Raw genomic sequence first — 27,172 nt, 5'->3', positions numbered from 1 at the left:
CACTCCACTTTGTTCTTCTGAAAAAATTCTGTTTTTCATTATTTTCAAATGTAATTGACCTCCTTTCAAGTGCATATTGCTAGCTCTCCCTTTCAAAGAGACTTTGGAAGTTTGTTTACTTGTGAGGACAGGGTTCTTTTCCTCCTATGAATTATAAAGCAATTCTTGAAAGCCTGGGGGTGGTACGGGTAGTGAACTTGGGTTGCACTAACATATGAATGAGAACCTGTAAAGTAAACTTGATGTGTAAATAACTCAGGTATGGTAGTTTCCCTTTATCTACCTGGTAGTTATGTGCCTAATTTCTTTGTGCATGCAGTCCTTGAGTAAGCAGTGCCGGCCATACTTTCAAGTTTGGAATCTGTGGTCCTATTTTTTTTCTTTAGGAATTGAGTATACATTTTCCTTTAGGAATTGAGCATACAGGGATGCCTGGGTGGCTCAGCGGTTTAGCCTCTGCCTTAGGCCCAAGGTGTGATCCTGGAGTCCCAGATCGGGCTCCTTGCATGGAGCCTGCTTCTCCCTCTGCTTGTGTCTCTGCTTCTGTGTGTGTGTGTGTGTCTCATGAATAAATAAAATCTTTAAGAAAAAAGAAATTGAGCATACATTGACTATCATGCCAGTGAGTTGTCAAATGAACAATTCCTGAATGCCTGTCTTCAGTGCAGGTCCTAATTATGACGCTGGAGCTGGGTCACTATATGAACTACAAGAAAAGAAAGTCTAAGGACCAACCTCCATCTGTGAGAAATAACCTGCTAGAGTTCCTCTTGTCTGTGTTTCATTGAAAAGAAAAACTGTGCCCCGAGCACCAATCTATTTCCAGCACGGTGGAGGCGTGGGCAGGGTGGCTTCTCTTTGCAAACCTTTCAGTAATGAAGCCCTTGGAGCAGGGAACTGCATCCTGTCTGTCTGCCTCTCACTTTGGAAAACATGTTTATCAACTCAGAGATGAATCATTGCAGCATTTATGCTAAATTGGCAATCCAGGGCCACATAGTTATTTTCCACTGCTCCAGCAGACTTTCTCTTCTATTTACATCTGAATCTCAGCCCACTCCTATTGAACAGAAAGTCTGGCCTCCTTCCAGACTTCCCAAATCTGATTCTGGAGTTCCCAGAGGATAGGTCTGATTGGTGTACACTACCTTGAGGGCCAGCCTCAGCTGGTGAGAGGCCTGCTGCTCTGCTCTAATTGATGTGTTATGGAGATGTCAGCCACTCTGAGTCATCAGCAAATGTAAGTTGGAGTACAGAGTGTGCTGCAGTGATGCAGGGCAAAACAGAGCCAGTCCCAGCTTCGTTCTCTACTGACTGCTGACAGTGCGCAAGAGATTCAGAATATAAAACTTCATGTTGTAATCCCTTAAGAGGGGTATCTGCTCTGTGCAAAACAGTGTTTTGTGGTGATTAAAGACCTAGGTTTATGTATCAGAGAGAACTTACCCTTATCAGGGAAGGGTCTTTGGGCACATAAATTGATGTCACAAAATCAGTTTCCCTCATTGGAGAATTTTGTCTATTCTCAGAGTCTAGGAGTAGTTTTAAGGCTTAAGTGGAATCCAGTATATAAGAGGCAAAACAAAGAACCAGGCACAGGATGAGAGTTCAAAAAGTAATAATATTATTAAGGATATTCCATACATTGTTTCCATACAAATCCAGTGTGGCTAACATCATTTCTTTCCTTTTATTTAGTCATTCCTCTGGCTTAACTCTCCACAGCACAACCCTTTATATCTTACCTTCCCTTTCACCTCAGTACAATCCACTCATCCAAAGGAATAGAGACAAGAAACGATTCATGTCCAAGAAGAGGCAGTAAATGAAAAATACAGATATTATTTTAAAACTCAAACACTAACTTCTTTGGCGTTAACTTGACCCATTGTCTACCTAAAACCTGGGTGTGGTGTTTGCTTTTGTTTATTTGTTTGTCTTTTGTTTTTGTTTGTGGTTTTTAAAAATGTGAACGGGCTTCAAATTAAGTCATTGAGCACAAACCACAGAGGATTTGCTAATATGCCAAAATTCATAGGACATTATGTTAACAATAATACAAAAAAAACCCAAAACAATAGTACAAATACAGTGCAAAAGTCAAAGCCCCTATTCACACAATAGCTGAAACAAAATCTATTTCTACCTGTAGATGGGATTTAACCTGGGTTTTCACCCATGCTAGCAATCACGTGATGTTTGAGTAAGGCCATGGCTCACTGAACGTCTCTTCCGATCTGTCTTAGCCAATCCAATACTGCTAACAACTTTGCCCCTTGCTATTCTTCGGGCTTTTTCAGTTTCTTAGGTTAATTTTTCTTCCTCTGGTCTTCAATTGATTTCTGGACTTACAATCTCACTTATTCTTGTGTTTCAATAGCAACCTTAGGTTGCTAAGGCTGCCATAACAAAATACTACAGACTATATGACTTAAGCAACAAAAATTAATTTTCTCACAGTTCTGGAGGCTGGATGTCAAAGACCAGGGTGCTGCTGGGTTTGGTTTTGCCTAAGGCCTCTCTCGTTGACTTGCAAACAGCCTCCTTCTTGCTCTGTCCTCACATGGCCTCTTCTTTGGTGCTCTTTTCTTATAAAGACACCGGTCCTAACAAGGCCCGTATTTACAATATCATCTATTACCCTTAATCACTTCTTAAAAGGCCATATCTCCAAATACAGTTATAACAGGGGTTAAGACTTCAATAGAAGAAATCTGGAGGAATACGTTTCAATCCTTAACAACCTTGCAGATTATTCATTTGAAAAAGATCAACCTCCCTGACCTTGTCTAGTCAAACACCAAAATAGCAGGACATCATTCTGTAGGTCGCTTCCAAGAAGTATGACGTTCATCCTAAGGGTAGACCTGGGCCTAATGCAATTGAATTACACAGGGCCTGGGAAACACGGCAACACATCAGTTAATTATAAAACCAACATTTATTTAGTGAATTGGATAAAAAAAAAATCTCTCTTTCTTTTACTGAAATAATATTTCAAACATACAGGAAATGTAAAGAATAATAAAATGGAACTTAGGCACTCATCCAACTTAAAGCTTAGAAGATACTTTAAGATAATTTCCTTTAAAAGAAATATATTACAGATATATTTGAAGCCCCTGTGAATCCCTACTTGATCATATTCCCTTCTTTTCTTCTTAGAAGTAATAATCATTATTTTGAATTTGGTGGTTTTTACCTCAGTATGATATTTTTATTCTTTTGCTTCATATAAATAGACTTGTTTTTCTCATTATTAAATTTCATATAAATGGCCTCAGAATATAGGTGTCAATGTCCAAATTCCTTTTATATATGTAGCTGCAGCTATTTTAATTGTCTTATCGCACTCCAGTGTAGAATAGTAGAATATAGCACAATGGAACTGTTTATTCTTCTCTTGATGGACATTTACATTGTTTTCAATTTGTTGGTTTTTACAAATAACATTTGAAGGAAAATTTTTGTATCAAATCTTATGTGCCTGTTCAAAACTTTCTCTAGAAACTGTAAAGGAGGAAAAATTTCCCCAAGATTCTAGGTTCCAAAGTTTCTTTCTTTTCTCTTAAATCCTTTGCTCATTTTTCAGTGGCATTCTCTGCCTTTTCTTATTGATTTTCAGGAGTTTATTCTAGATTCAAATCCTTTGTTGGGGATCCCTGGGTGGCGCAGCGGTTTGGCACCTGCCTTTGGCCCAGGGCGCGATCCTGGAGACCCGGGATCAAATCCCACATCAGGCTCCTGGTGCATGGAGCCTGCTTCTCTCTCTGCCTGTGTCTCTGTCTCTCTCTCTCTCTCTGTGTGACTATCATAAATAAATTAAAAAAAAAAATTCAAATCCTTTCTTGGATATATTCATTGCAAATAGGTTTTGCTAGTCTCTATCTCATCATAAATAAATATATTTGTGGTTTATGATTAAATAAGTTTATCTTAAAATAAATAAATAAATAAATAAATAAGTTTATCTTTTGCTATATAGAGAATTTTAATTTTAATATAATCAAATATATGACTTTCTTTAAAATTTTTTGGTGGTGGTGGTGGCGAAGCATAAGAAATCCTTCCTAACCCTTGCATCAAGATATTCAGCTATATTTTCCTTCTAAAATTTTAAAGGTTTATTTTCACACTTAAATTCTTAATCCATTGAATTAAAAAAAAAAAAGGTGTGTGAATCCACTAAGAATACTAAATATTAAATAAATACGGTAGGATGCATATTTATAATTTTTATCTGATAGTTCTAATGTCTGAAATTTTAAGGGAAGTGATATCCTTATTACTATTTATTGTATCTTATGATTTTGCTCATGGTAAATTTGGTTCCTCATGGATTTTAGATTGTGCATTATGAACTTTTTTGCAAGATCCCTTTGTATGGAAGTCCTGGGAAACATAAGTTTGGTATGTCCCTCCAGAGTGGTTGGTGCTTTTCTTTTTCCAGGCATTCCAGAAGTACCACCACCTAAGACTTTTTTTTTTTTTAATGTTATTTCTGATTATGGTTTTCTAGACCACTCATGTAGCTTAAATTGGAACCTTAATTCCACACAGTTATGAATTTTCAGCAGAGACACTTTCTACCTGGTAAATTTGGTGATTTCCAACCTCAGGTATATTTTTATACTTTTGCTTCATATGAATAGACTGTTGTTTTTCTCATTATTAATGAGAGTAATACTTATAAGTTATTATAGTATAAATACTATAAGTAATACTTACTTATAAGTTTCCTTATGAGGGTAAATTTCCCTAGTGAAGTAGCTATTCTATTCTTTTTCATGAAGGCATATCCTTTTGGGGGGCCTAGTTGAGTGTAGGATCTTATTTCTAATTTACCATCTCTTTCTTGGATCCAAACCCTCATTCAACCTTTAAAACTGATGGAAATAGAATAGCAATCTCCTCCATCCACTTCTAACTCCTCCCTCATTCCACAAACCCACCACCCAGTATGATTCTGGAGCTTCAATACTTTTACTTTCTTATCTTGAATATTTCCCTTGTTTTCTTATTTGCTCAATTATCCATTTAAAAGGATTTTAAAAATATTGTGATCATTCTAACTATTTTGTTTCTCTAAGTTGAAGTTCTTCTTTTCTATTTATAAATATTGTATATATATATATATATATATAAAATAGATTTACTTCGTGATTTACTTTAATTGGACAAAGCAGGATTTATATTCTTAAAAATTAAATAACTGTTCTATAGTTTCCATTTTCTTTTCAGCATTTTTATACATTTTTTCTATTCAGATATCACTTGGGAGGTATAGCAAAGGGTTTAAAATTCAGATTAATTTTCCATAAACAGTACAGCATCATGAATTATTTATTTTCAGAATTTCAGCTGGCTGTCCCTGGCTGCCAAATTTTTGCTGTCATGCAAATTGCAAAATAAAATAAATAAATCCCAACTGACATATTATGTAGCAAGAAATGTTCCTTATCTCCACTACTTGAAACTGGGAGCAGGGACAATTTAAATTTTTCCAATTTATGTCAGTAATGTTGTGGTGTCCCATACAGACCGTCTCTCTAAGCACTTTCCCAGGTCATCTGCTCCTAGTATCACTTACCTAGTTATACTCAGAATCAAAGGATTCAGTCTATGTAATTTCTTACTTCTCATTCCAGAAAGAGACCATTCAGGAAAAAACTTAAAAATCAACCAAAATTTATTTTACTTATTTTTGCTGCTTTTTCTTTTCAAAACTCCTGTTCTTGTTTCCTTTTGGGAGACTGGTAGATGCCATTTGGTTAATATAATTAACAAAGTGAAAATCTGCTTCGATTGTTAGTATTCCCAGAAATCTGTTGAACATCTTTTTTTTTTTTCTATGTCATTTTAAGGAGTTTATGGTAGGATCAGACTAATAAAGTGAATATAACAGATATTCCAAAATTTAAAAAAGATAAGAGCATATAAGTGCTTCTCATGTTCATCAACAAACCTGTCCTGTGAAAGAAGAGAGCAAGAGACCCTTCCAGTGTCCTCATTTTCCACTCAATGGAGATCATAATGTATCTTAAGCAAACATTCATGAAGTGTAAGTCATCAGAGAGTAGGTTTCTCACATTTTCCTTTTTTTATAAAATGCTTTTGATTAAAAATAAGTCTTTAAAAAGTTCTAACACATGTAATACATGCCATATTTTTTCTCAGTTGTCAGGAACATTAGAAGCCACTTCTGATGATCATTTCCAAGTAGCTTTAGATAATGTGTTTCCAATATGAATCTCCTTTTTGAGAATGTCCATTCTTATTTTCAACTTATATCTTTCCCTTAGTTTTTGTCTTTGACAGAAATAGTGACATTTGCCCTCCAGGTCTTTTATATCATGAGTCACTTACATTGCACGGAAAGTACTTCAATATACGTAGATAATATTGTTTTATAAGATATTCTCTATATCTTATGTTTTCTTTTTATTGACACATTTTGCAAATATGCCAATCTTGAAAACCACATTGCATTAAATAAATGTAACAGAGATGAGGTTTTTTTATTACTATAAAATGACAAAAATTAATTTCAACAGCAATTAAACAATTCATCTAGTTGTCTGGATTATACAATACATGTTATATATGACATGCATGATAAGCTGCACATTATACCACGTTATGTTACAAAATTTCTATTAATTAGAATTATTTAAAAAGCAGAATATCTTGATTAATTTCTGATAATTTCAAGATATTTTTATGTAGCAGAAAATTGTAGTAGAAATATCTTCAGCACTAGATAACCATGTTTTAGAATCCTGCTCCTTCCCCTTACTACTCTGAATTCATCTTCATAAAAATCTTAATTTTCATCAAAGTGAAGCATGAGTTAAAAATACCTTCTCTCTGCTAAAAAACTACTTGGCACATAATATATTCTTTTCTTCCATGTTTATTAGGGACATTTAAAAAGTAGAATAAGCTATGTGTTAAATAATAGCTAAGGTAAAGTAATATTCTGTCTCTTTAGTCTAATTTCATTTTCTGTATTGCTGATAATGTTGAAAGCAGAATGTAAACTATTGGGACTACACAAAACAAAAATCTTCTGCATGGTGAAGGAAACAATCAACAGAACTAAAAGGCAACTTATGGAATGGTAGAAGATATTTGCAAATGACATATCTGATAAAGGATTAATATTCAAAATATATAAAGAATTTGTAAAACAACACCAAAGAATAAATAATCCACTTAAAAATGGGCAGAAAACATGAATAGACATTTTTTTTCCAAAGACAGTATACAGATGGCCAACAGACACATGAAAACATACTCAATATCACTTGTCATCAGGGAAATGCAAATCAAAACTACAATGAGATATCATCTCACACCTGTCAGAGTGGCTAAAATCAACAACATAAGAAACAAGAAATGTTGGCAAGAATGTGAAGAAAGGGGAACCCTTTTGCACTGTTGGGTGGGAATCCAAACTGGTGCTGCCACTCTGGAAAACAGTATGGAGGCTCATCAAAAAGTTAAAAATAGAACTACAATCCAGCAATTGCACTACTAGGTATTTACCCAAAGGGAAAAAAGTACTGGTTCAAGGGGATACATGCACTCTGATGTTTATAGCAGCATTATCTATAATAGCCAAATTATGGAAACTGCCCAGTATCCATCAATTGATGAATGGACAAAGAAGAGGTGGTATGTGATTCAATGGAATATTACTCAGCCATAAGAAAGAATGAAATCTTGCATTTGCAACAAAATGGATAGAGCTAGACATATTATGCCAAGTGAAATAAGTCAGAGAAAGAGAAATACCATATGGTTTTACTCACATATGGAATTTAAGAAATAACCAATGAGCAAAGGGTAAAAAGAAGAGAGAGGCCAAAAAACAGAGTCTTAACTGTAAAGAACAAACTGATGGTTACCAGAAGGGAAATGAGTTGGGAGATGGGTTAAATAGATGATGGGTATTAAGGAGGGCACTTGTGATGAGCACCACGAGATGTACGGAAGTTTTGAATCACTATATTATATACCCAAATTAATATTACACTGTATGTTAACTAAATGGACTTTAAATAAAAACTTAAAAAAAATACTGATAGTAAACAGATTAACCGATATTATTTAACATTCATCAGTACTTTGAGACTTTGTCAGAATTTTCAACATTGCTTAACAGTACTCATCTCAAACAGAATAGCATTGGTGTTCTCTGGCTTCTAGTTCAGTTTCATGACACTGTTGCTATTTCTCAACTCCCTATTCACCCTTGGTAAGTTGTACTCCCTGTTGTCAGGGCATGAGTTGCTTAGTGGTAAGAGCACATAAGGATGGTTGGTCTATAAGGCAGGAAACATTGACCAAAAGCACTGTAATAGTTTCCTCTTTCTTCAAATGGGGACTAGTGGCCTGGAAAAGTGCTACTACACATAGAAATATAAAAAATAAAAAAAAGTATCTGGAGCAAAAGAGGCACTGAGTTTATGACTTCCTATTATAGATGTTCTTCTTTATACTAAGATCAGTTTACAGTGATAAAAGGGTCAGTCCTTCAAGAAGACATGCCAATTATAAACCTTTAGGTATCTAAGAGTAGAGTGCCAAAATACATGAAGTAAATACTGACAGAATTAAAGGAAGTAATAGAGAATTCAACAATAAGCATTGGTGTCTTCAATATTCCATTTTCGATAATGGATAAAACAACTAACCATAATATCAATCAAAAAATAGAATACAGAGACACTAGAAACCCACTATATTTAAATGACACCTTCAGAACACTTCATATTTTATAATGTTTTACCTAAATGTAAAAATAGAAAGTTTCCATCATATAATAATTAACACTAATAACTAACATTTGTTATTTACCAGGCTCTATCCTAAGTGTTTTACATGTTTCTTATTTTTTAATAGTCACAACAATCTTAATAAGTACAAAGAAGATTTTAAAAAATTATCCTGATGTCTAATTATCCTGATGATAAGCAAAGATGTTATAGTATAAGATTATGTCCCCCCTTTTCCAAATTCTTATATTGAATTCTTATATTGAATACCCTAACCCCCAGTACCAAAGAATGTGACTGCATTTGGAGATAGTGCCTTTAAAGTGGTAATAAAGTGAAAAATAAGGCTTTCAGGGTGGGTTCTAATCCAGTCTGACTCCTGTTTTATAAAAGAAGGAAATTGGGACATGGAGAAACACCAAGGCTATTTGTCCACAGAGGAAAGACCATGTAAGGACACAGCAAGAAGGCAGCCATCTGCAAGTCAAGGAGAGAAGCCCCATAAAGAAACAAAACACGCCAACATCTTGATCTTGGACTTCTGCCTCCAGAATGGTAAGAAAACAAATGTGCTTTTAAGCTACCCAATCTATGGCACTTTGTTAAGGCAGCCTTAGTAAACTAATACAAAGGACTTAAATAAGAGTCTGACCTGAGAGATCACAGCCAACAACTACTCTAGAGTATCATGGCTTACATGGTTATTTTTCTTTGTTCCCAATTTCTAAAAATGTATACGTTGTTCTAATCCATACATATTATTAATACTCATTTTGAACCTGTTTATCAAAATAATCATAGGGAGCTATTTAAAGTCACCTTAGGTTCTGAGTAACTTCAGAAACTTCGGGTTTTATGTTGGTTCACAAATGATGAATCTTAAAAGAAACAGACTTTGATTCTGGACCACCCATTCCGAAAGGTATAAAATGACTTTGTTAAAAACTGTTTTAAAGACAACTTGGAGGTTTATGAAAGCTAAAAAATTTAGAGATAGAAAGAATCTCACTTGCATATCTTGGTTACCATAACATTTCCTCCTATAATCCTGGAAGGATATCATCTCTGCTATATGATTATTTAAAGAGAAGGTATCCAAGGGAAATGAGTACTTGTTGTACACTTTCTGTGTATCCAAGACCTCAGAAAATCCTGCCTCACATTATGGAAGAGTAAAATCTGAGAGCTTTTTTGCCTAGGCTTATACATAAATTATCTGCAAGAGGAAAATAAATGACAAAGCAATTGTTATTACAAGGAAACTTACTGTCACTTCCAACCAATATGGAATACCTTAATTAATGTGCATCAATAATGTCTAGAATATTTATTATTAGATCAGTAGATATTTAGTTTCCTATGCCATAGTATTTTGTTTCCTTTCCTTTAATTTGCAGTATTGGAACACATTGCATTGAAGCACATGTCAGAAGTGTTAGTGAGAAAAAAAAATGTATCACAAAGGGAATAGCAAAGTTCCTACAATGTACCTTTCTTAAAAAACTAAATTAGGCTTTTATTCCAATGATCTATTCTGCTAGAGTTCAAAGTTATTAAAATGGCAATCAATTTAAAAGACTTTTTGCACTATTGATATGTATATACTCTGGCAATTCCTCCCACTACAAAACAAGTAGAAATGCTATATTTTTTAAAGGCTATTTAAATAATGCTAAACTGGCAATAAAGTAAGGGAAATCCTCAGATGATAAATATAAGCCAGGTGTGAGAATCTAAAGAAGGATATCAAAGATTGATGACAGAGATTACTTAAAAATAAAAAAAAATCTTTCAAAGATTGATGGTAGCCATTGACCTGGGACCTTTTACAAATCCTATTTTACCAAAAGTTTTGGTTTGAATAGTTACTGAAGGTACAAGAAATATAAATGCTTAAGGCTGGAGCATTTGAAACACAGAGCAGTGAATGGAGCTAGGACTACCTAAGACTGTTAGACACCTGATGGAGGAGAGCAATATTCGATCTCCATCATTCACTACATGGAAACATCAATTCCACTGAGGTCAAGAATTAAATGTGAAAGGCAAACATGTAAAATATTTTGGAAAAAAGAAAAGAGGAAAAAATCATTTCCTATAGAAAAATCCATAGCTTTAACAATTTTTATTAGAAAATAGGAAAGATTAATAGTTTAAACCCAAATTAGAAATTTATATTAAAAAGACAAGATTCACAAAATTTAACACAAAGAACCAGGCAAAAAAAAAATAGTGAAATTAATGAAATAGGAAGCAAAGGTACAATAGAGTTTCAAGTGAACTTCATAACTTATAAAGTTATATAAAAAAGGTTTATGACAGTACTAATAAAGACATATATGAATAGTCTGAGGAGTAGAAAGGGAAGATGAATACAAACACAGCATATGTATGTTAAAAAGTAGAGATTATTATAAAACTTATGCAAATCAACTTGAAAACTTCATTGAAAATGGTCAAATTCCTAGAAAAAGAAAAACAGTAACTGAAACAGACTCAACTATAAATGGAAACTTCAAGTCCTAAAGTCATTGAGGATATAGGATTAAAAGTTTAAATATCTACATAAGGAAACTACCAGTCACAAATCATTTTAACTAAATTCTGTCAGACATTCAAATTAAGAGATAACCCAATCTTACATGAATTATTTGCAAAACTATGTTTTTTAGAGATATACACATAAGTGGTAAACTATAGAGAAAGTAAAATTAACTGTCAACATAAATTAAGATAGTTACCCTTAAGCAGTAATCAAAGGACGTCATGTAGAGACATAAAGGAGGATTTCAACTATTGGAAATGATCTATATCTTAGGCTGAGAGGTCAGCACATGGGTGCTCCTTCCTTTATTCTGTACTATTCTATACTATTCTATTTTATTCTGTACTACAAACATTGTAACTATTAGCAATGTCAAAATGCTTTGAGACAATAAAAAATCTTAAGCTTTTTAAATTTGATTTTTCAATAAATAATACATTCACAAAGTTCAACAATAAAAAGAAATGTAGAAAGGTGAAAAATAAAAATTTCCTTCTCACCCTTGTCTTAATCCACCCAATTTCCAAACAACAAATGTTATTAATCCCTTATATTCTTCTGCATTTTCATAACATATAGGCAAATATGAATATTTTATTTCCCACTCCACTTTTTTACATTAACCATAACATATTCTGTGCAATATTCTGTCCCTTGCTGTTTTTCTCAACAATATATTTAGAAATCTATTCCAGCACATAAAGCATTTACTCATTTTTTTTTAGATTTGTATAGTGTTCTTGTTTATTTAAGCAGATTATATTAGATCTACATAGTATCTTTTCCATGGATATATCATATATTTTTAAGATTTTTCTTCCCAAATTTTTGTTCCTGCAAACAATTATCCTATAGATATCTTTGGAAGCATATTCGAATATATCTTATGAAATATTTCTCATGTGTGCAAGTATGTCTGAAGGATAAATCCCCAAAAGAGTAGCTGGAGTTTAGTACCATTTGTAATTTTGATATATATTGCCAAATTGTCATCCTTCCTAAAAGTAATATAAGAAGGGCTTATCTCCTCATAGCTGCCTTGAGAAAGAGTATGTTATCAAACTACTCCATCGTTTGAATTTCTATTTCTCTCATTTTGAGTATGGTATGGCATTTTTTTTTCATATATTTTTGTTTTGTTTTGTTTTGTTTTTGTTTTTGTTTTTTTCATATTTTTAAAGATACTATATTTCCTTTCCTGTGACCCATCTGATCATATCAACTACCCATTTTTCTATTGGGTTTCCTTTTTATCATCAATTTCTAGAAACCTCTTACTATATTAGAAAACTTGACTCTATGTCTGTAAGTTGAAAGTCCTCCCAGTTTCTCATTTGCCTTTCGGCTTTGCTTATGATTTTTTTCCGTGCAAAATTTTTTAATTTCATTTTTTTAATTTAGTCAAATGTATCCTTCTTTTTAAAACTTTCTGGAATTTGAATCATAGTATAAAAGACTATTTCAAGATTATCAAGGCATTCTTTCATGCTTTCTACCAACACTTCTGTGGTTCCCTTTTTTAAATTTGAAATTACTAATATATTTGAAATTTATTGTAACGTATGATATGATGTATGGAGCTATGCTGTTTTTAATCATAACTTATTTTCCCAAAGAGAAATCATATCTTAAATAGATCATTCTCAACTTAAAATACTACATCTTTTTAAAATTCATTATTTTAAGAGAGCATGACTCTGTGTATCATTTATATTTTCAGTGTGTGTCTAATACAATGTCTTCACACATTATTTTAAAAGCCATAAAAAAGCAGTGAAAAAGTCACATAAAATAATAGTGGCCAAGTAATTCCAAACCACCCTTTTCCAAACTCAACAACAGGAAATGCTGAAATAATCTCAAGTAAAATGCAGAGCCTTTTTATTCCCTTTTAGTGAACTGACTTAAATGTTTATGCTTAGATTAGCCAATTTATTAAGATCCATAACTCTATGTTTTTTAAAGATTTCAGAAAATCCAATCTGTTAAATACTCCAGTCCACAAAATTCCTGTAGTAAGCTCTATGAGAACTGCACATCATAAATGTGCAGTAGGGGAAACACCTGAATGGACTCATGGGAAGCTCTCCCAAAAAGTAGCACAGCTTTCCTATATATCTTCACAGTGGTTTGGCAGCTATCACGGTAGTAACATCCTGTCCTACTTGCCTTAACTCACTGACAAATGTAGAGAAGATGGTCAAGAGCTAAGTGGAGTAATTGTGTTGAGATGCTCCACATCCCATTTTCTTCTTGAAATCAAGGAACACATGCTTCTTTTTTTTTTTTTTTTTTATATATTTCATTTATTCATTATAGACATAGAGAAAGAGAGGGGCAGAGACACAGGCAGAGGGAGAAGCAGGCTCTATGCAGGGAGCCCAACGCGGGACTCGATCCCGGGACTCCAGCATCACACCCTGGGCCAAAGGCAGGCGCCAAACTGCTGAGCCACCCAGGGATCCCCGGAACACATGCTTCTAACCATGATCGCTGGCTTCATGAAATGACTATTTAGAGATAGGCCTGATAAAGTTTCATCTTCCTGTAGAACTGGGCTTAGCCTGAAGCTATTGATTGCAAAGATCCTGAAAGTTTGGGAATAGTGGATATGTACAGTCTGTCTCTAATTTGAAAATCCCTGAGCATTGCCCTCTTTGAATGAGTAGATGTTTACTTAACATAATACTGGTGGAGAATTCCAAGCACGGTAAATAGTATGGTGCAAAAGAAACAGGTTCATATGCAGGTAGAACCGAGTTAAATAGAAAAAGGGTTAGGAGAACAAGGGGAAAGTTATTAAAAGCAACAACAATATCACTGGACTGATATTGGTAGAACCAATTCTACCTTAAATTTATTGTATGACATCTAGCAAGATAGACCATTTATGGGTCTCCATTTATATACTAATAACAAGAGCAATTTAGATTATTTAATCTCTAGGATCTTCCAGTAGTGGCATCCGTTATTCTCAGGGATGTAAGAACAGAGGTAGTTTTTGGTTCAGATGAGGGGGCCATACCTGAAGGATAATAATAAAACTTCTTTTGTTTTGTGTGTGTGTGTGTTTTTTAATTCAAGTGTTAATAATAATCTGTCAGTTTCCATTAATCAAATATGTTTACAATTAGTAAATATTCTCATCATTATTCCAAGTTAAAAATATGTATAGTCACATATTTTTAGATTTTTGTTTAAATTTTGAAGTATATAGTTTGTTTTACTACTCTTGAGAAAAGTTTGTTAAAACATGCCTATAATGCTCATTAAATGACAAAAGAGCAATTGTGATAAAATAAGGTTCAAAATTCCTTGTTCCAGGAAAATGTTTTCAATTACCCTTTAGTAAATAAGTTGTGTAAAAATCGCTATTTTTTTTCTGAGACCAACTAAAATCCTCCATATATAATCAATAAGGGAAATAAGTGTATAGAGACTCCGTAAACAAACAAGTTCACAAAAGTAGACAATCTGAAGGGTGTCTCTACCTTCCTGTTTCTAGAATCTACATGTTTTATTATGACCATAATAAATTATGTTTTTCCTTCATAAATGTAATGAGTCAGTTGTTGATGTCCTTAAATACCTCTTTATAAAAGACTGTATGTGAAATAACTCCGGTTTTGATTAACATGCCATCTAGCCTGCCCTAACATAGACATTTTCCTGATTTTCTATGTGAACAGAAATAGAGAAGCTCCACGTTTCCTTAAGATGGAAGTTATTTGCTGTTCTTTTTTTTTTCTATATTTCTTAAGAGAAACTTTTATTTACTCATGGCTCCTCCTAGATGAGTTATAATGAGTATTAATGGTGTCTTTTACTCTACCCATATTTTGAAACTTTCCCATGATGAGTTTCATTAGGTATTTTATAATATGACTTTGCTATAAAAAGCAAAACTTCTCATTAAGTTTCACATATCAGGAGGAAATAATCTTTTTAATACTATCTAAATTAGCACCTCTGGAAGTACAATGGTCAGAGCTTCCTTTAACTGTGGTACATAGAATATACCCAAATTTGTTCCAGAAAACAATGGGTTTGTGGTTCTCTGTGGATAAGGGAAAATCATAGATGAAACGGAAAGATTAAATCATACAGTCTATCTGAATTTATCTTTGGTTTCTCTTTGCCTTCTTTTCTGATGTGTTTGTTTTTCAGTTATAATGAGTTAGAGTAGTAAAGAATCTGCCTCAAAAGGGACAAAATTGAAAATTGTGCAGGACCTTTGGACCACCTCAAAAAGCAGATTGTGAGCTGCATTACCCCTGAGTGTCAACAGCCCTAGTAACTACCTCCAGCCTAAGTGGAAAAGAAGGAATCAAAAAACCCTAATAGTCACCCTCAACACAGCATGGATATGAGAAGATGATGCTACATTTTTCCATGAAAAGGAAGGGGCCAGGTATCAAAAATTAGTTCACACTGTTGATACAATTATTGGCCCATTTTACAGATGAGGAGAGAGAGTGCCAGAGGTCACACAAATTAAACTAGATAAGCCTTCATCACACTTAAAACACCAAGTGACCGTATATAACTTGCTTATCTGCTGTTTGTATGTCTTCCCCACTAGAATGTGGAAGAGCAGGGGCTTTGTTTTACTGCCATATCCCTGGAACTTGGAACAGTTACTGGGGTGGAGGAAGTGCTCAATAAATATTTGTTAATATTGAAATAAACTGAAATCATCATTCACTCCATGGCTTAATGGGGTAGACTATAACAGACCCTGGCTTGTCTCTCTATCCTGTTATTCTAGAAGGCATAAGAAGTGCCTTTATAATGATTTGGAATTATACCAATTTTATCAAATATATTAGATTGAATCAAGAATAAATCAAAATAACATTATAACATGCCCACACATTTACAATCCATTTGAAAGCATTATATACTCCCAAATACTAACACCAATGTCATGTCTCCATATTTTAATGACAAATTTATTCATAGCTATTTATTATATCTTCTAAATTTACAGGAATTTAGTTTATGATAAAAAGATTGAAAGATATATTCACATTCACATTTCTGAATCCAAAATTTCATTTAGTGACATTTTATTTAACAGAAGCCCGTTCATCCTCAGAGATCAAAAGGGACAGAAATAACCTCAACAAGAAGTGAAACATTAATACTATGGTTTTAAGAATATAATAGAGGACCTACAAAATTTCTAAATCCATGTAGAAGTAGATAGAATTAATAAAATTTACCAATGAATATATTCCTAGGATTCAATCATAAAAATAATGCATTAAAAAAAATTTGGTAGAAGATGACATGCACTGTGTATGCTTGAAATTGAACCCTTTATTTCTGAAGTGATGCTAAACACATTCTTGAAGACTGGCAAAAAAGGAGGTCACAGAGGCAAATGCCCTCCACATGGTTAAAGATCAAAAAAGTAAGAAAATTCTTTTTCCCCAAGCACAGGCCATTTAATCTCTTCTCTATAGAAGGTTTTCCAAATTACCCATTAACCCCTAACTGCTATATATTTATGTAATTGGCAAGAAACATAATCTACATAGGCTACACAGTCCCCCATTTTAAAGCCACTGAAAGACTGATTGCCTTCTGAAAACATTTTCAACATCTAGTCTTATTCTTCAGGTTATAGTTCCTTCTTCAACTTCACCTTCAACATCACACTTATTTTCAGTGTCTTCTTAGTAGAAGACATAGTAGGAGATGGTAAGGCTGGAAGCTTGAATGATTCCAACGTAGGGAAAGGGACATGGGGTCGTGAAGGGAAAAGAATAACATAGGTTTGGTAAGAATGAGACGATAAACTGCAAAGGATAAAAATCAGCAACACATCACACCAAGAACCAATATCTAAGGTATTTGGCTACTAAAATTATGGTGAAGTCAGCCCAAATTGAAGCGGGGGGGAGTATGGGGATAGTCATGGATGACAAATATGACTTTAGGTTCAGAAAATGATAGTTGTTATCAAAATGCAGAGAAGGGAGAAAGCTAATTAGAACATGTAAACACGAGCGGTTCCTGTCATGTGGTACCAGAACTATCAGCCTCCAAAGTAAAAAATTTAGAAAGATATCAAATATAAAACACAACTGATATGACTTCTGTTAAAGTGTTTCCAGACTACATTGTTGTAATATGTATTTCTAATATCACCAGAAGAACCAAAGAACTTCATTTCTGTTATAACGATTTCAGAGAAGGAGTGATCACAATTTCTTACCCCCCTCCTCTTCTTTTCTTTATCCTTTCCAGCAAAAGTAACTATCTTGGCATTTTCTCTGACTCTGCCTTCCAGTATTGGAGGAGTTACGGTTTTTCAACTTCCTGCAAATTTTAAATCGGTATGAACAAGGCTAATCAATGAAGAACAATTACTATGGTTTTGAGCTCAAAATGACTTTTTGTCTTTGTAGCCTCTCCAAAAGTGAGTGTAAGCCATGCATATTATAGATAAAGGGGCCAATAAACTTAGAGTAACTTCCAAAGACAGAGCTCAAACACTAATATAAAACTAAAGCTCTAGGGTAGAGACCAGATTTGAGGAAGCATGGGGATATAATTATTGGTTCATGTTTCCACCATCATCAGAGAGGGAAAAATTCCCTCTTTGAAATGAATAAGGAAAAAGATGTTTCTTATTAGGGGAAAAAAAACTATCCTTAAATGCATACTACTGGCTACTACATAACATACCATGCTGAAACAAATTATAGATCTTCATGCAATCTTTTTGGATTTGCTACTAAATTCCAGGCACTGTTAAGGCACCAGTAATGCAACAGTAAATAAGACAGACAAACTCCCTGCTTGTGTGGAGTTAGTATTCTATTAGGAAAAAGTAAAATAAACAAAATAAATAAGCTATCTGGTGTGTTAGAAGGTGATAAAAGTTATGGGGAAGAAATAGGCCAGAGAAGGGAAGTATAAAGAACCATGTAATTTTAAATAGAAAAATTCAGAGAGGTCTTTCTAAGAAGGTGACATTTGAATAAAGATGAAGGAAATGAGGGGGGAAAACTATGTGGATATGGGGGAGGGAGGTGTAGAATGAGACAGAATGAACAAAAATGCAAAGGTTTTCAGCTGGAAGAATGTTTGGCAAACTCTTGGCACAGCAAGGATGGAAATTTGGCAAGAGAATAATGAGTAGGAGAAATATTCCTAAGAAATCTCTAAGAAAAGCCAAGGTCAGGGGTAAGAGGGTATATTACGTAGAACTTTAGAAGCAAGAGACTAAACTATTTAACAATTACTTTTGCATTTTACACCCAAAAAGTCCAAACCAATCAGAAAATATGCCATTCTGCTCTGCTGGTGCTTACAGACTTTCTATCAAACCTCCTCATTCTCCATTATAAGGACATTGGTTTTTTATTCTTGCAGGTTTTGAGAAGAGTAAAATGATCTGAGCTCATTCTTATTATAAATCCACTTTAGGGCAAAAGGGCAGATGCAAAGAGATTCATTTTCAGATTATTAAAATATTCCAGGTGGAAAATGTTGAAGTTTTGAAACCAGGTAGTGATGTCATGGTTAGAGAAGTGGTCAGAGTATGGATATTACATTTTGGAGAAGAGCCCACAGTAAGAGCTCGCTGATTTTTTATGTAGTTTTGAGAGAGGGGGGTGGAAAGAGGATGATTGGAAAGTTTTGAGCTCTGGAACCCAGAAGATTAAGGCAACACTTAGGGAGATGGGAGAGTTAAAGGAGAAACAAGTTCAGGGGGAAAGAAGAGAAGTTTGTTTCTTTGTAAATGTTAAATATGAGATGTTTCATTTCATACATCTAAAGGAAGGGATGGATATTACTGGTCTTCTCCATAAATGGTAGATCCAAAAAACATTTCAGAATTTTCTAGCACTAAAATCTTATAGATTTTTGAGAAACTTTTAGGTAAAAATTTATAAATCAAGACACAAATATTTAATCCTATGCAACCAGTGAATTGTATTTATATGTGTATAATGTCACATTTTTTCTCAAAAGGAAGCCGAGTGTTTATGGTTTCTGTCTGATACTTTTATGAATCCAGTTAGAAAAAAAAAAGGCAGGAGGGAGAAGAGAGCATAGTCATTTTTATTTTCTGAGAGAAGTGAATTCAGAGACGGGGGTTGCTGATGTCTTTGCTGTGCGAAATCATCTGCAGTTGAGCCAGAGAAAGTTGTAAAGTCTACCAAAGAAGGTTCTAGATAAATGTCTCTTTTCCTTCATTAGATGACTTTTCATCTACAGGAATGAAGGAATTTCACAGATACAAATGCGTAATTTGTTAAGCATTTTTTTTTTCAAGTCAGGCTAAATACTTTAATTTCACTTAATATTTTGAAAGTAAATAAAAAAAATATTTTGAAAGTATGTTTTCAAAATACTGGAGTATTTTTAATAGATTGATTTATTTTTTAATAAAGATTTTATTTATTTATTCATGAGAGACAGAGAGAGAGAGAGAGAGGCAGAGACATAGGCAGAAGGAGGAGCAGGCTCCATGCAGGGAGCCCGATGTGGGACTCGATTCTGGGTCTCCAGGATCACTCCCTGGGCTGAAGGTGGCGCTAAACCGCTGAGCCACCGGGGCTGCCCAATAGAATTGATTTAAATCAATGTTTCTTTATAATTTTGAATTTATGTTTCATATGTGATAACTTTACATAAAAAATGAAATTTTATTTACTGATCCTTCCCATTGCCATAAGGAACTTAAAAGTTGATTTACTTCTTCATTAAGACCATCCTTTGAAATCTTGTCTAAAAGTGATAGAATACTAAAAATGACATTTTGATTAAGTGAATTGCTAAGCTCCAAACAGACGTGTCAGAAAATCTCAGATATTCTAACCAAAATAGCTAACTAAAATTTCTTTAAAAAATATTGTCCATTTTTAGATGACATTTTAGAAATTTGCATTTTACAGGTGCAACAGATTCAATACTACCAAATTCAACGTTCACCAAATACAAAATGAATGCTTTTTTTAAAGCAGAAATGTATATTTATTCAAAAATTATATCATACCAGTTATAATACTGTATTGGAATAAAGAGCTCCCTCAAATAGTAAACAAGTGTTCTTAGTATTCTTATCAAGGACTTGTAGAAGTACCTCTTAGACATCTTGTTTTTTTTTCATAGTTTTGAAAACAAAAACTACTTGGTTTTGGAATTTTATTTATCTTTTAAATAAGTCTGAAAACTGAAAACTGGACAATGCTTTGAATCTCTGTTATATGTAAACCAATTATAGCCCATTGCAATTTTTTAAAATTGTTAAGGATTTTTTCACTCTTAAAAGTTCCATTAACATTTATTTTGATTTTCATCTAGGTCCCTCTCATTCACCACAAAAATAATTTTGACAGAATAAATGCATTAACATCATTAAGGACACAAATATTTGTATTGAAACTTGAAACTAAGTCCAATACTGACCAACCACCTTCTTCATTGTAACAATGTCCACTATCTACTATAAAAATGCATTCATTGCATCTAAATCTATGCTTATTTTTTTTTTGTTTTAATTTCAGCAGTATCACTTGCACCCTCCATCTTTGAAAAATAGTACAATTTGGCTATTTCAATCCACAGAATTGCTCTTAAATGTTTTTTTTTTTCCCCACAATCCAAAGGAGTAAAATCCCACACTCATCACAAAATAGACTTCATAACAGTATCTCCATGTGTGGGTTAATGTATGGATGTTTACCAAATCAAAACTTGAATTTATGAAAAATTATGTTCTCTAAGCCATTATGATCATGATATTAATGTTTCAAAGTCATGCCTCCTTTTGTATTCTTACTTATTTGTCACCTTTCAAATACTAAGTAGTGCTTATTGAAAATCAGTTTTGTTCCAACTAAAACAAAGAAAACAAATTCTTTTCACTAGGGAAGATAATTATGCAGCCTGGTAATTTAGCCAATCCACTTTCATGCCAATATATTTCATACAACTTGCTGATTCTTACATGATCTAATGGCCTCATAAACTTAAAATGCACCACTATTTCTTAGGCCATATATCTACATAGCATATTTAAGTGGAATATATGCCTATGAGCTTATTGATATAAAAAATGTGGATACTACATCTGAAAGTTCAAATACCATGCCAGAGCTCTGCTCCTTTTACTTTGTGTGTGGAAAATCATTCTAAAATGTCCTCATGGCTGATGGCAACTTTTCAAGTAATCATTAATAAATACACACAAAATAATTTAAAAAGATTTTAACTAACCAGACCAGCTAGACATTTAGATAAAACAACAGAAGAGTACATAGCCTCTCAGTAAGTTTTCTTGATATAATCCCTCTAAAGGACCACAGGCATATCCATAAACCTTCAGGTTGTTTGTAGAAGGAAAGGAAGTCGATTTCTGAAGATACACTGCCATGGCTCTAAGAGCTTCTATTTGTGAGTAATAAACATGTTCCCCAAGGTCTAAAACAATGCTCCATTTTCTTGATGCATCAGAGGGACCTCTGCTCCCTCAGGAATATTCCAGAAACTTCAAATGTTTAATTTAACAATGTGACCTAGTTAACAATATGAAAGAGAACCTAGCTGCTTGGCTTTCCTGCTTATGAATGTATGAATTTTTCAGGCCTGTAAAGTGGACCAGCATTTTCTGTGAAAAGACTTAAGGAATATCTGCCTACACTATGCAAACTATCCTTGAAATAAAAGAAATCATGCATGCCCACTTTAAACACTTCCTTGTAAAGACTCATGTATTGTTTTAGCCTAATGCCAGATTTGTAAATAACGTGCTCCAGTTACGGTATTGAACTGACACGATAAAGACTTAATACCGTAGGAGAATGTTCCAGGCAAGGCCTCAATGATCCTTCTTCGAATGGTACTCATATTTCACCCTTTTGATTTAGATGCATGGATTTATTTTCCAGAAGAGACTACCAATAGAATCCACATTCTGGTATCACTGCTTTATCTCATTTTTAAAGAGGCACTTCTTCACATTTCTTAGAGTGTATTTTCACAACAATCTCTTCCTTTGAAGATATCAGGCAAATATCACTGACAATAAGAGTAAAGGTATTTATTTTTACGCCAGCTTTGGAAGCAGCTGCCCCTGAAACAATGGAAGTAAGAAAGGATGTAAGAAGGAGCTGGCAAAACAGGCAGGGTGAGAGAAGCAGCGACTACTAGCTTGTTCCAAATCAAATGTGGTAATTCTTTGATGTCTACATATTTTCAGTGACAAGACAGCTACAAATGGAAAATGTAGATCTCAAAATAGGCATGTTCGTTATGGCCAACAGCTGTGTGTGTGCGCATGCGTGCGCATGAGACAGAGAGAGAAAGAGGACTCCATCACAATTAAACTGACATACAGGAGTGCTTATTTACTAAGTTACATGACAATAGACATAACTACAGAACACAGGAAATTAAATTAGGGGGGGAAATCCCTAAATGGTGCTAATTAGCTGAGACGGAAGGGAAAATCTATAAAGTTGACCAAATATCCCTTGACTAAGCAGCTCCAAAAACATTTCTGGCCAATGAGTTTACTCACAGATTGAACTCGATAAAGCAATTTCAAAAGGCATCATCGTCGTAATTTGTTCATTCGTTTAAAAATATTTTACACAATGCAGCCAACTCTCAACTGCTCGTTTGAAGAGGAGCAGACGCACAGCCACAGGATGCAAAGTCTCCAAATGTTGGGTAAGGGAGATAGTGGGAATCATACTTATAATTGAATAGTTATTCATACAATATGCCTTTCTGGTTATTTTTAGATATGACACTAGCCTTACGAGAGAGAAAAGAAGCTGGCTCTGCTGCTTGACATCTGAAGCTGGTCTAAAAATTGGCAATAAACAGTGTGTATCAAGAGAAACATGGGAGAATGAAAAGTTGACCATCATCCTGCACCTTGTTTCTAGTTTATACTAATGCATTGTATTGCTGAACACTTTCTTCTATTGTATATAAAGTCCAAGACTATAAAATGTATATCAGCTGGGCAAAAATATAAGAATCCTGTGGTTAGGGTCCTTACAGAGATAAGAGTTGCCGTGGCTTTTTATCCCCAATTCACTCCAATCTCGATAATATTTATGGGTAGAGCAGAGGACCTGACAGTTGTTATTCTTCCAGACTTAACTTGAGGTTGGCATTTTCAAGGTAGATTTCAATCATATTATTTATGCATATTTATGCATTTTTACAAACACCGAACAGTCCATTTGCGATACTTATGCAGATTGGCGTACTGATCTTGATTTTAAGATTTTTGGTATAGAATTATAACTGGAATTTTTGAAGCTTTTGGCTAAAAAGTATATAAAGGCTGTTACATTTATTTCTATCGGTTTCCAAGAGCTCCTTGAGATATTTTTCTTTCAAAAGAATATTTTAGTGGTAAATTTTCAATCTCAAAAATTACCACTCTGAAAAGGTGGTAAAAATCTTGCTTTTTCACACTGGAATTTGAAATTTAAAGTAATATTTTTAAAATGTGTTATAATTGCAGGATTTTTATGAAATAAAAACTAAATAACATAAGGATTCCACATCTAGATTTAAGCTATAATATGCTGTCTCAGATGCCCTCAGATGCATTATGTCTTATGGATACAATATGTTCTTTCAATCTTTTCTGGAAAGAAAATCTGTACTTATAGGTTCATTAGGATAATTAACTTGAATTTGAGAGAAATTATATTATTCTTGGTCACCTGATACTACCTACATTATGTTGAGACCTGTTGTTTTCTGAAGGAAAAATTTATTCACTAAAATGGCACAAATTCAAGATTTCATTACAAGTTAAATTAGAATTCCCTTAAAATAGGTTCACTGAAAGTCTATTTCACTATACTTCATTTTCATTAACTTTAGTGGAAATAGTTTTCCAGAGTTAGCATCTCATGTAATTATTTAAACATCTGTAAGATCATTGAATATGTATGATTTATTTTATAAGCCTGTCACATCAAGGATTTATTAGAGCTCAATAAAAATATATATATGTGCATGTGAATATATATACATATATATGTATATATGTGTGTGTGTATATATATATACATATATGTATGTATATATATTTCCAACCAGAGCACAAGAATTAGAAATTAGCCCCTTACACATGGCAACTTTTATGTCCAATATTAGTTGTCAGAACACTATTCACATATGAGTTCTCTTTCTCTTGGTCAAAGGATTTTAGGGGGGAAATGTTCTTAAGTACATCAGACAAGGATACAATGGGGTCTCAAATGAAAGACATACTGTGAACACAGCAGTTTAAAAAAAAATCCACTCTCTTTCAGAATTCCACATCTTAATCTGGGGAAATATCTCTTCACAAGACTCCAGGAATTAAACAACATAGAAGAGTTCAAGTGTTTAGTTTTTCAGCTCCTCTGCCATTCCTTTTCTCCAAAATTCAAGGCCAGTGATAATCACTAGGACACATTTTCTGTGAAATGAAAATCGCTAGACAGGATTTACATTTATCATCCTAATTTCCTAGAATCATCTAGTCACCTGTGTCCATTAAAAGTACATTGGAATATGACAGTTTCAGAGAAAAACATTGAAACAATCACTATGATAGCTGAAATATGGCTTCATAGGAAACAGGGCTACATTTAATTAGCTTCCATTGAGTACGTGTCTTTTCTGTTTTTTTGTTATAGTTCATACCACTGGCATGGACTCATGAGCCAATCTTTTCCAATTTCAGTTACTACCAAAGTTTACAAACTTGATGTGAAGATTACATTATATTTACAAAGAACTTGGCACTTACAGAATAAATTATTGACTTTTTTTTTCTTTAACTCCAGACCAGGGCACCCATGGTTCAAGCGAATGGGAAAGCCCAATGTCTTATTTTATATTATGCTACATTAACATGAATAAATAAGTTTCCAGCTGGTCATTCCTCCACAGTGCTGTCCCTGTTGCTGAAAACAAGTACCTTCCATTTCTAATCCATGGGGAGTGCAGAGAAGTTATCAGTCCAGAGAGAGCAAAGGTTGCATGTTTTCTTCTTCATTTTTATCCATGCGTTTTAATACTGTAGGATCCACTACCGATTGGGATCTGGAAATGATAAGGCCAATGTCAGTGAGTAATTATCAAATAATCACATTCCCTTCCCTGTCTTTTCTCCATTATTACCTGTCTCAGAGATGTGGATTATCTTCCCTTTATCAAGGAATTTATGAACTGAGAATGCTGAAAAATTAGAGTGGGGCATACTTACGTTGGGTTTTGCATCAGAGGAAGAAAAAAAATCCCCTCTGAATTCTAAATAGAATAATGAACAGCAAAGGCTTCTGAATGTACCATAATAGGCTTACATTCTCCTCTTCACAGAGAATTTATAGAATAGGACAGATCTGTGATAATAGAACATTTCCAAGTAGGAAATTATTACAGTGAAACTACTGTTATGAGAAATGAAATAGAAACAATAAGAACCTTGATTCCTCTCCTAAAGAGCATTATGAGGGGTGCCCACGTGACTCAGTTAAGCCAGGACTCTTCTTGATTTCAGCTCAGGTCATGATCTCAGGGTGGTGAGATTGAGCTCTGCATTGGGGTCCAATCTGGGGGTGGAGCCTGCTTGAGATTCTCTCTCTCCTCCTCTCCTTCCACCCCTCCCCCAGTTCTCTTGCAACCTCTATCTCTCTCAAATAAATAAGTCTTTAAAGAAAAGGAGGTCTGTGAAACAAATTCAACATGAATGTGCATTTTTTGACCATCATTTTTTATTTCTAATGACCCCATTAGAAAAAAATTTTAATGTGAGACTTTGTCAGATTCCCCACTAGAACATCCAAATAAAATCAGTCTTACTCTGGAAAGTTTTGTGAACCGACTTAAGATTTTTTTAAAAAGCAAAACAAACAAAAAAACAAAAAAACAAAACCTCTCTTGTCTAGGCAGGGGCACTTTCTGATTAGGAGAGCAAGTATCTGAACTCCTTACACACGCTTTTGATAGTAGGTGGGAATTATATCTCAATTCATCATTAGGAAACAACATGAAACTGAGAAGGAGGAAAGTCAATGAAACATGCTACTGTTATGGCAGGAAACTGCATTCTTAATAGCTATGGCATTAAAGAAGCAGCTGCCCTTTTAAAATTCTCCTCGGTAATGAATTTTCCCCCTGCTGCTGCATTCCAGCCAATTGGCTATTGCTGTGGCAATATGCCTCTTAGCAAACCTCATTAACTCTCAAGAAGAAAGACTATAAGCTAAAATACAACTGCACATGCTAATGAAAAAGAATAGCAATGGAACTAATTATCAAAGCAAAAATAATTATAGGATTAACTGATTAATTGACGCATTCATTTAAATAAACTTAAATTCATTTCTAAAGAGGGAGCAAAAAGAAAGGCGAGGACATTAAAACAAGAATGTTTTATTTCCTAAGTCATTTTCACTATTTTATCTCAATAATACATTATAGGTCAATATATGTCTGTATCAGACAGGAGATCAACTAAAGTTGAATTAGCAGATGAGAAAGAGAGAGAGAGATAAGGAGAGGGAGAAGGAAAAGAAGAGGAAGCAGAAGAAGGGATTTTGCATCACTTTTAAGTGCAATAATAATTTATCTTAGGAAAAATGATTTATCTCAAGAATAAAATACATTCTAACACAGTGGACAACTGCACAAAACACTTAGGAATTAGACCTTTAATATTGTTTTACTTAGACTAAAATAAAAAAAAAATATTTCCCCAGATAAATCCATGCTAAAATACAAAAAAAAAAAAATGTTCATTCAATGTCCTATACTGAAGTATTAACTTGACAACTGGTCCCCACTAAACCATAAGTTCCATGAG

The 27,172-nt window shown here is 33.8% G+C and overlaps 1 protein-coding gene across 3 annotated transcripts in view; it reads right to left on the bottom strand.

Annotated features, from left to right (window-relative positions):
- Positions 1-1,601: 1,601 nt before the first annotated feature.
- CLVS2 (clavesin 2) overlaps positions 1,602-27,172 on the bottom strand; it is an 89,544-nt gene continuing 63,973 nt past the window's right edge. For all 3 annotated transcript variants that reach the window (XM_025422919.3, XM_035705835.2, XM_025422921.3), the window contains one exon: positions 1,602-25,410. In XM_025422919.3, coding sequence (XP_025278704.1) covers positions 25,323-25,410 — 88 coding nt within the window. In that variant the 3' untranslated portion in view covers positions 1,602-25,322. The remainder of the gene's footprint in view (positions 25,411-27,172) is intronic.

Source organism: Canis lupus, chromosome 1 (genome assembly GCF_003254725.2).
Source record: "Canis lupus dingo isolate Sandy chromosome 1, ASM325472v2, whole genome shotgun sequence".
NCBI classification, from domain to species: Eukaryota; Metazoa; Chordata; class Mammalia; order Carnivora; family Canidae; genus Canis; species Canis lupus.
This window is presented reverse-complemented; position numbering and strand designations above follow the sequence as displayed.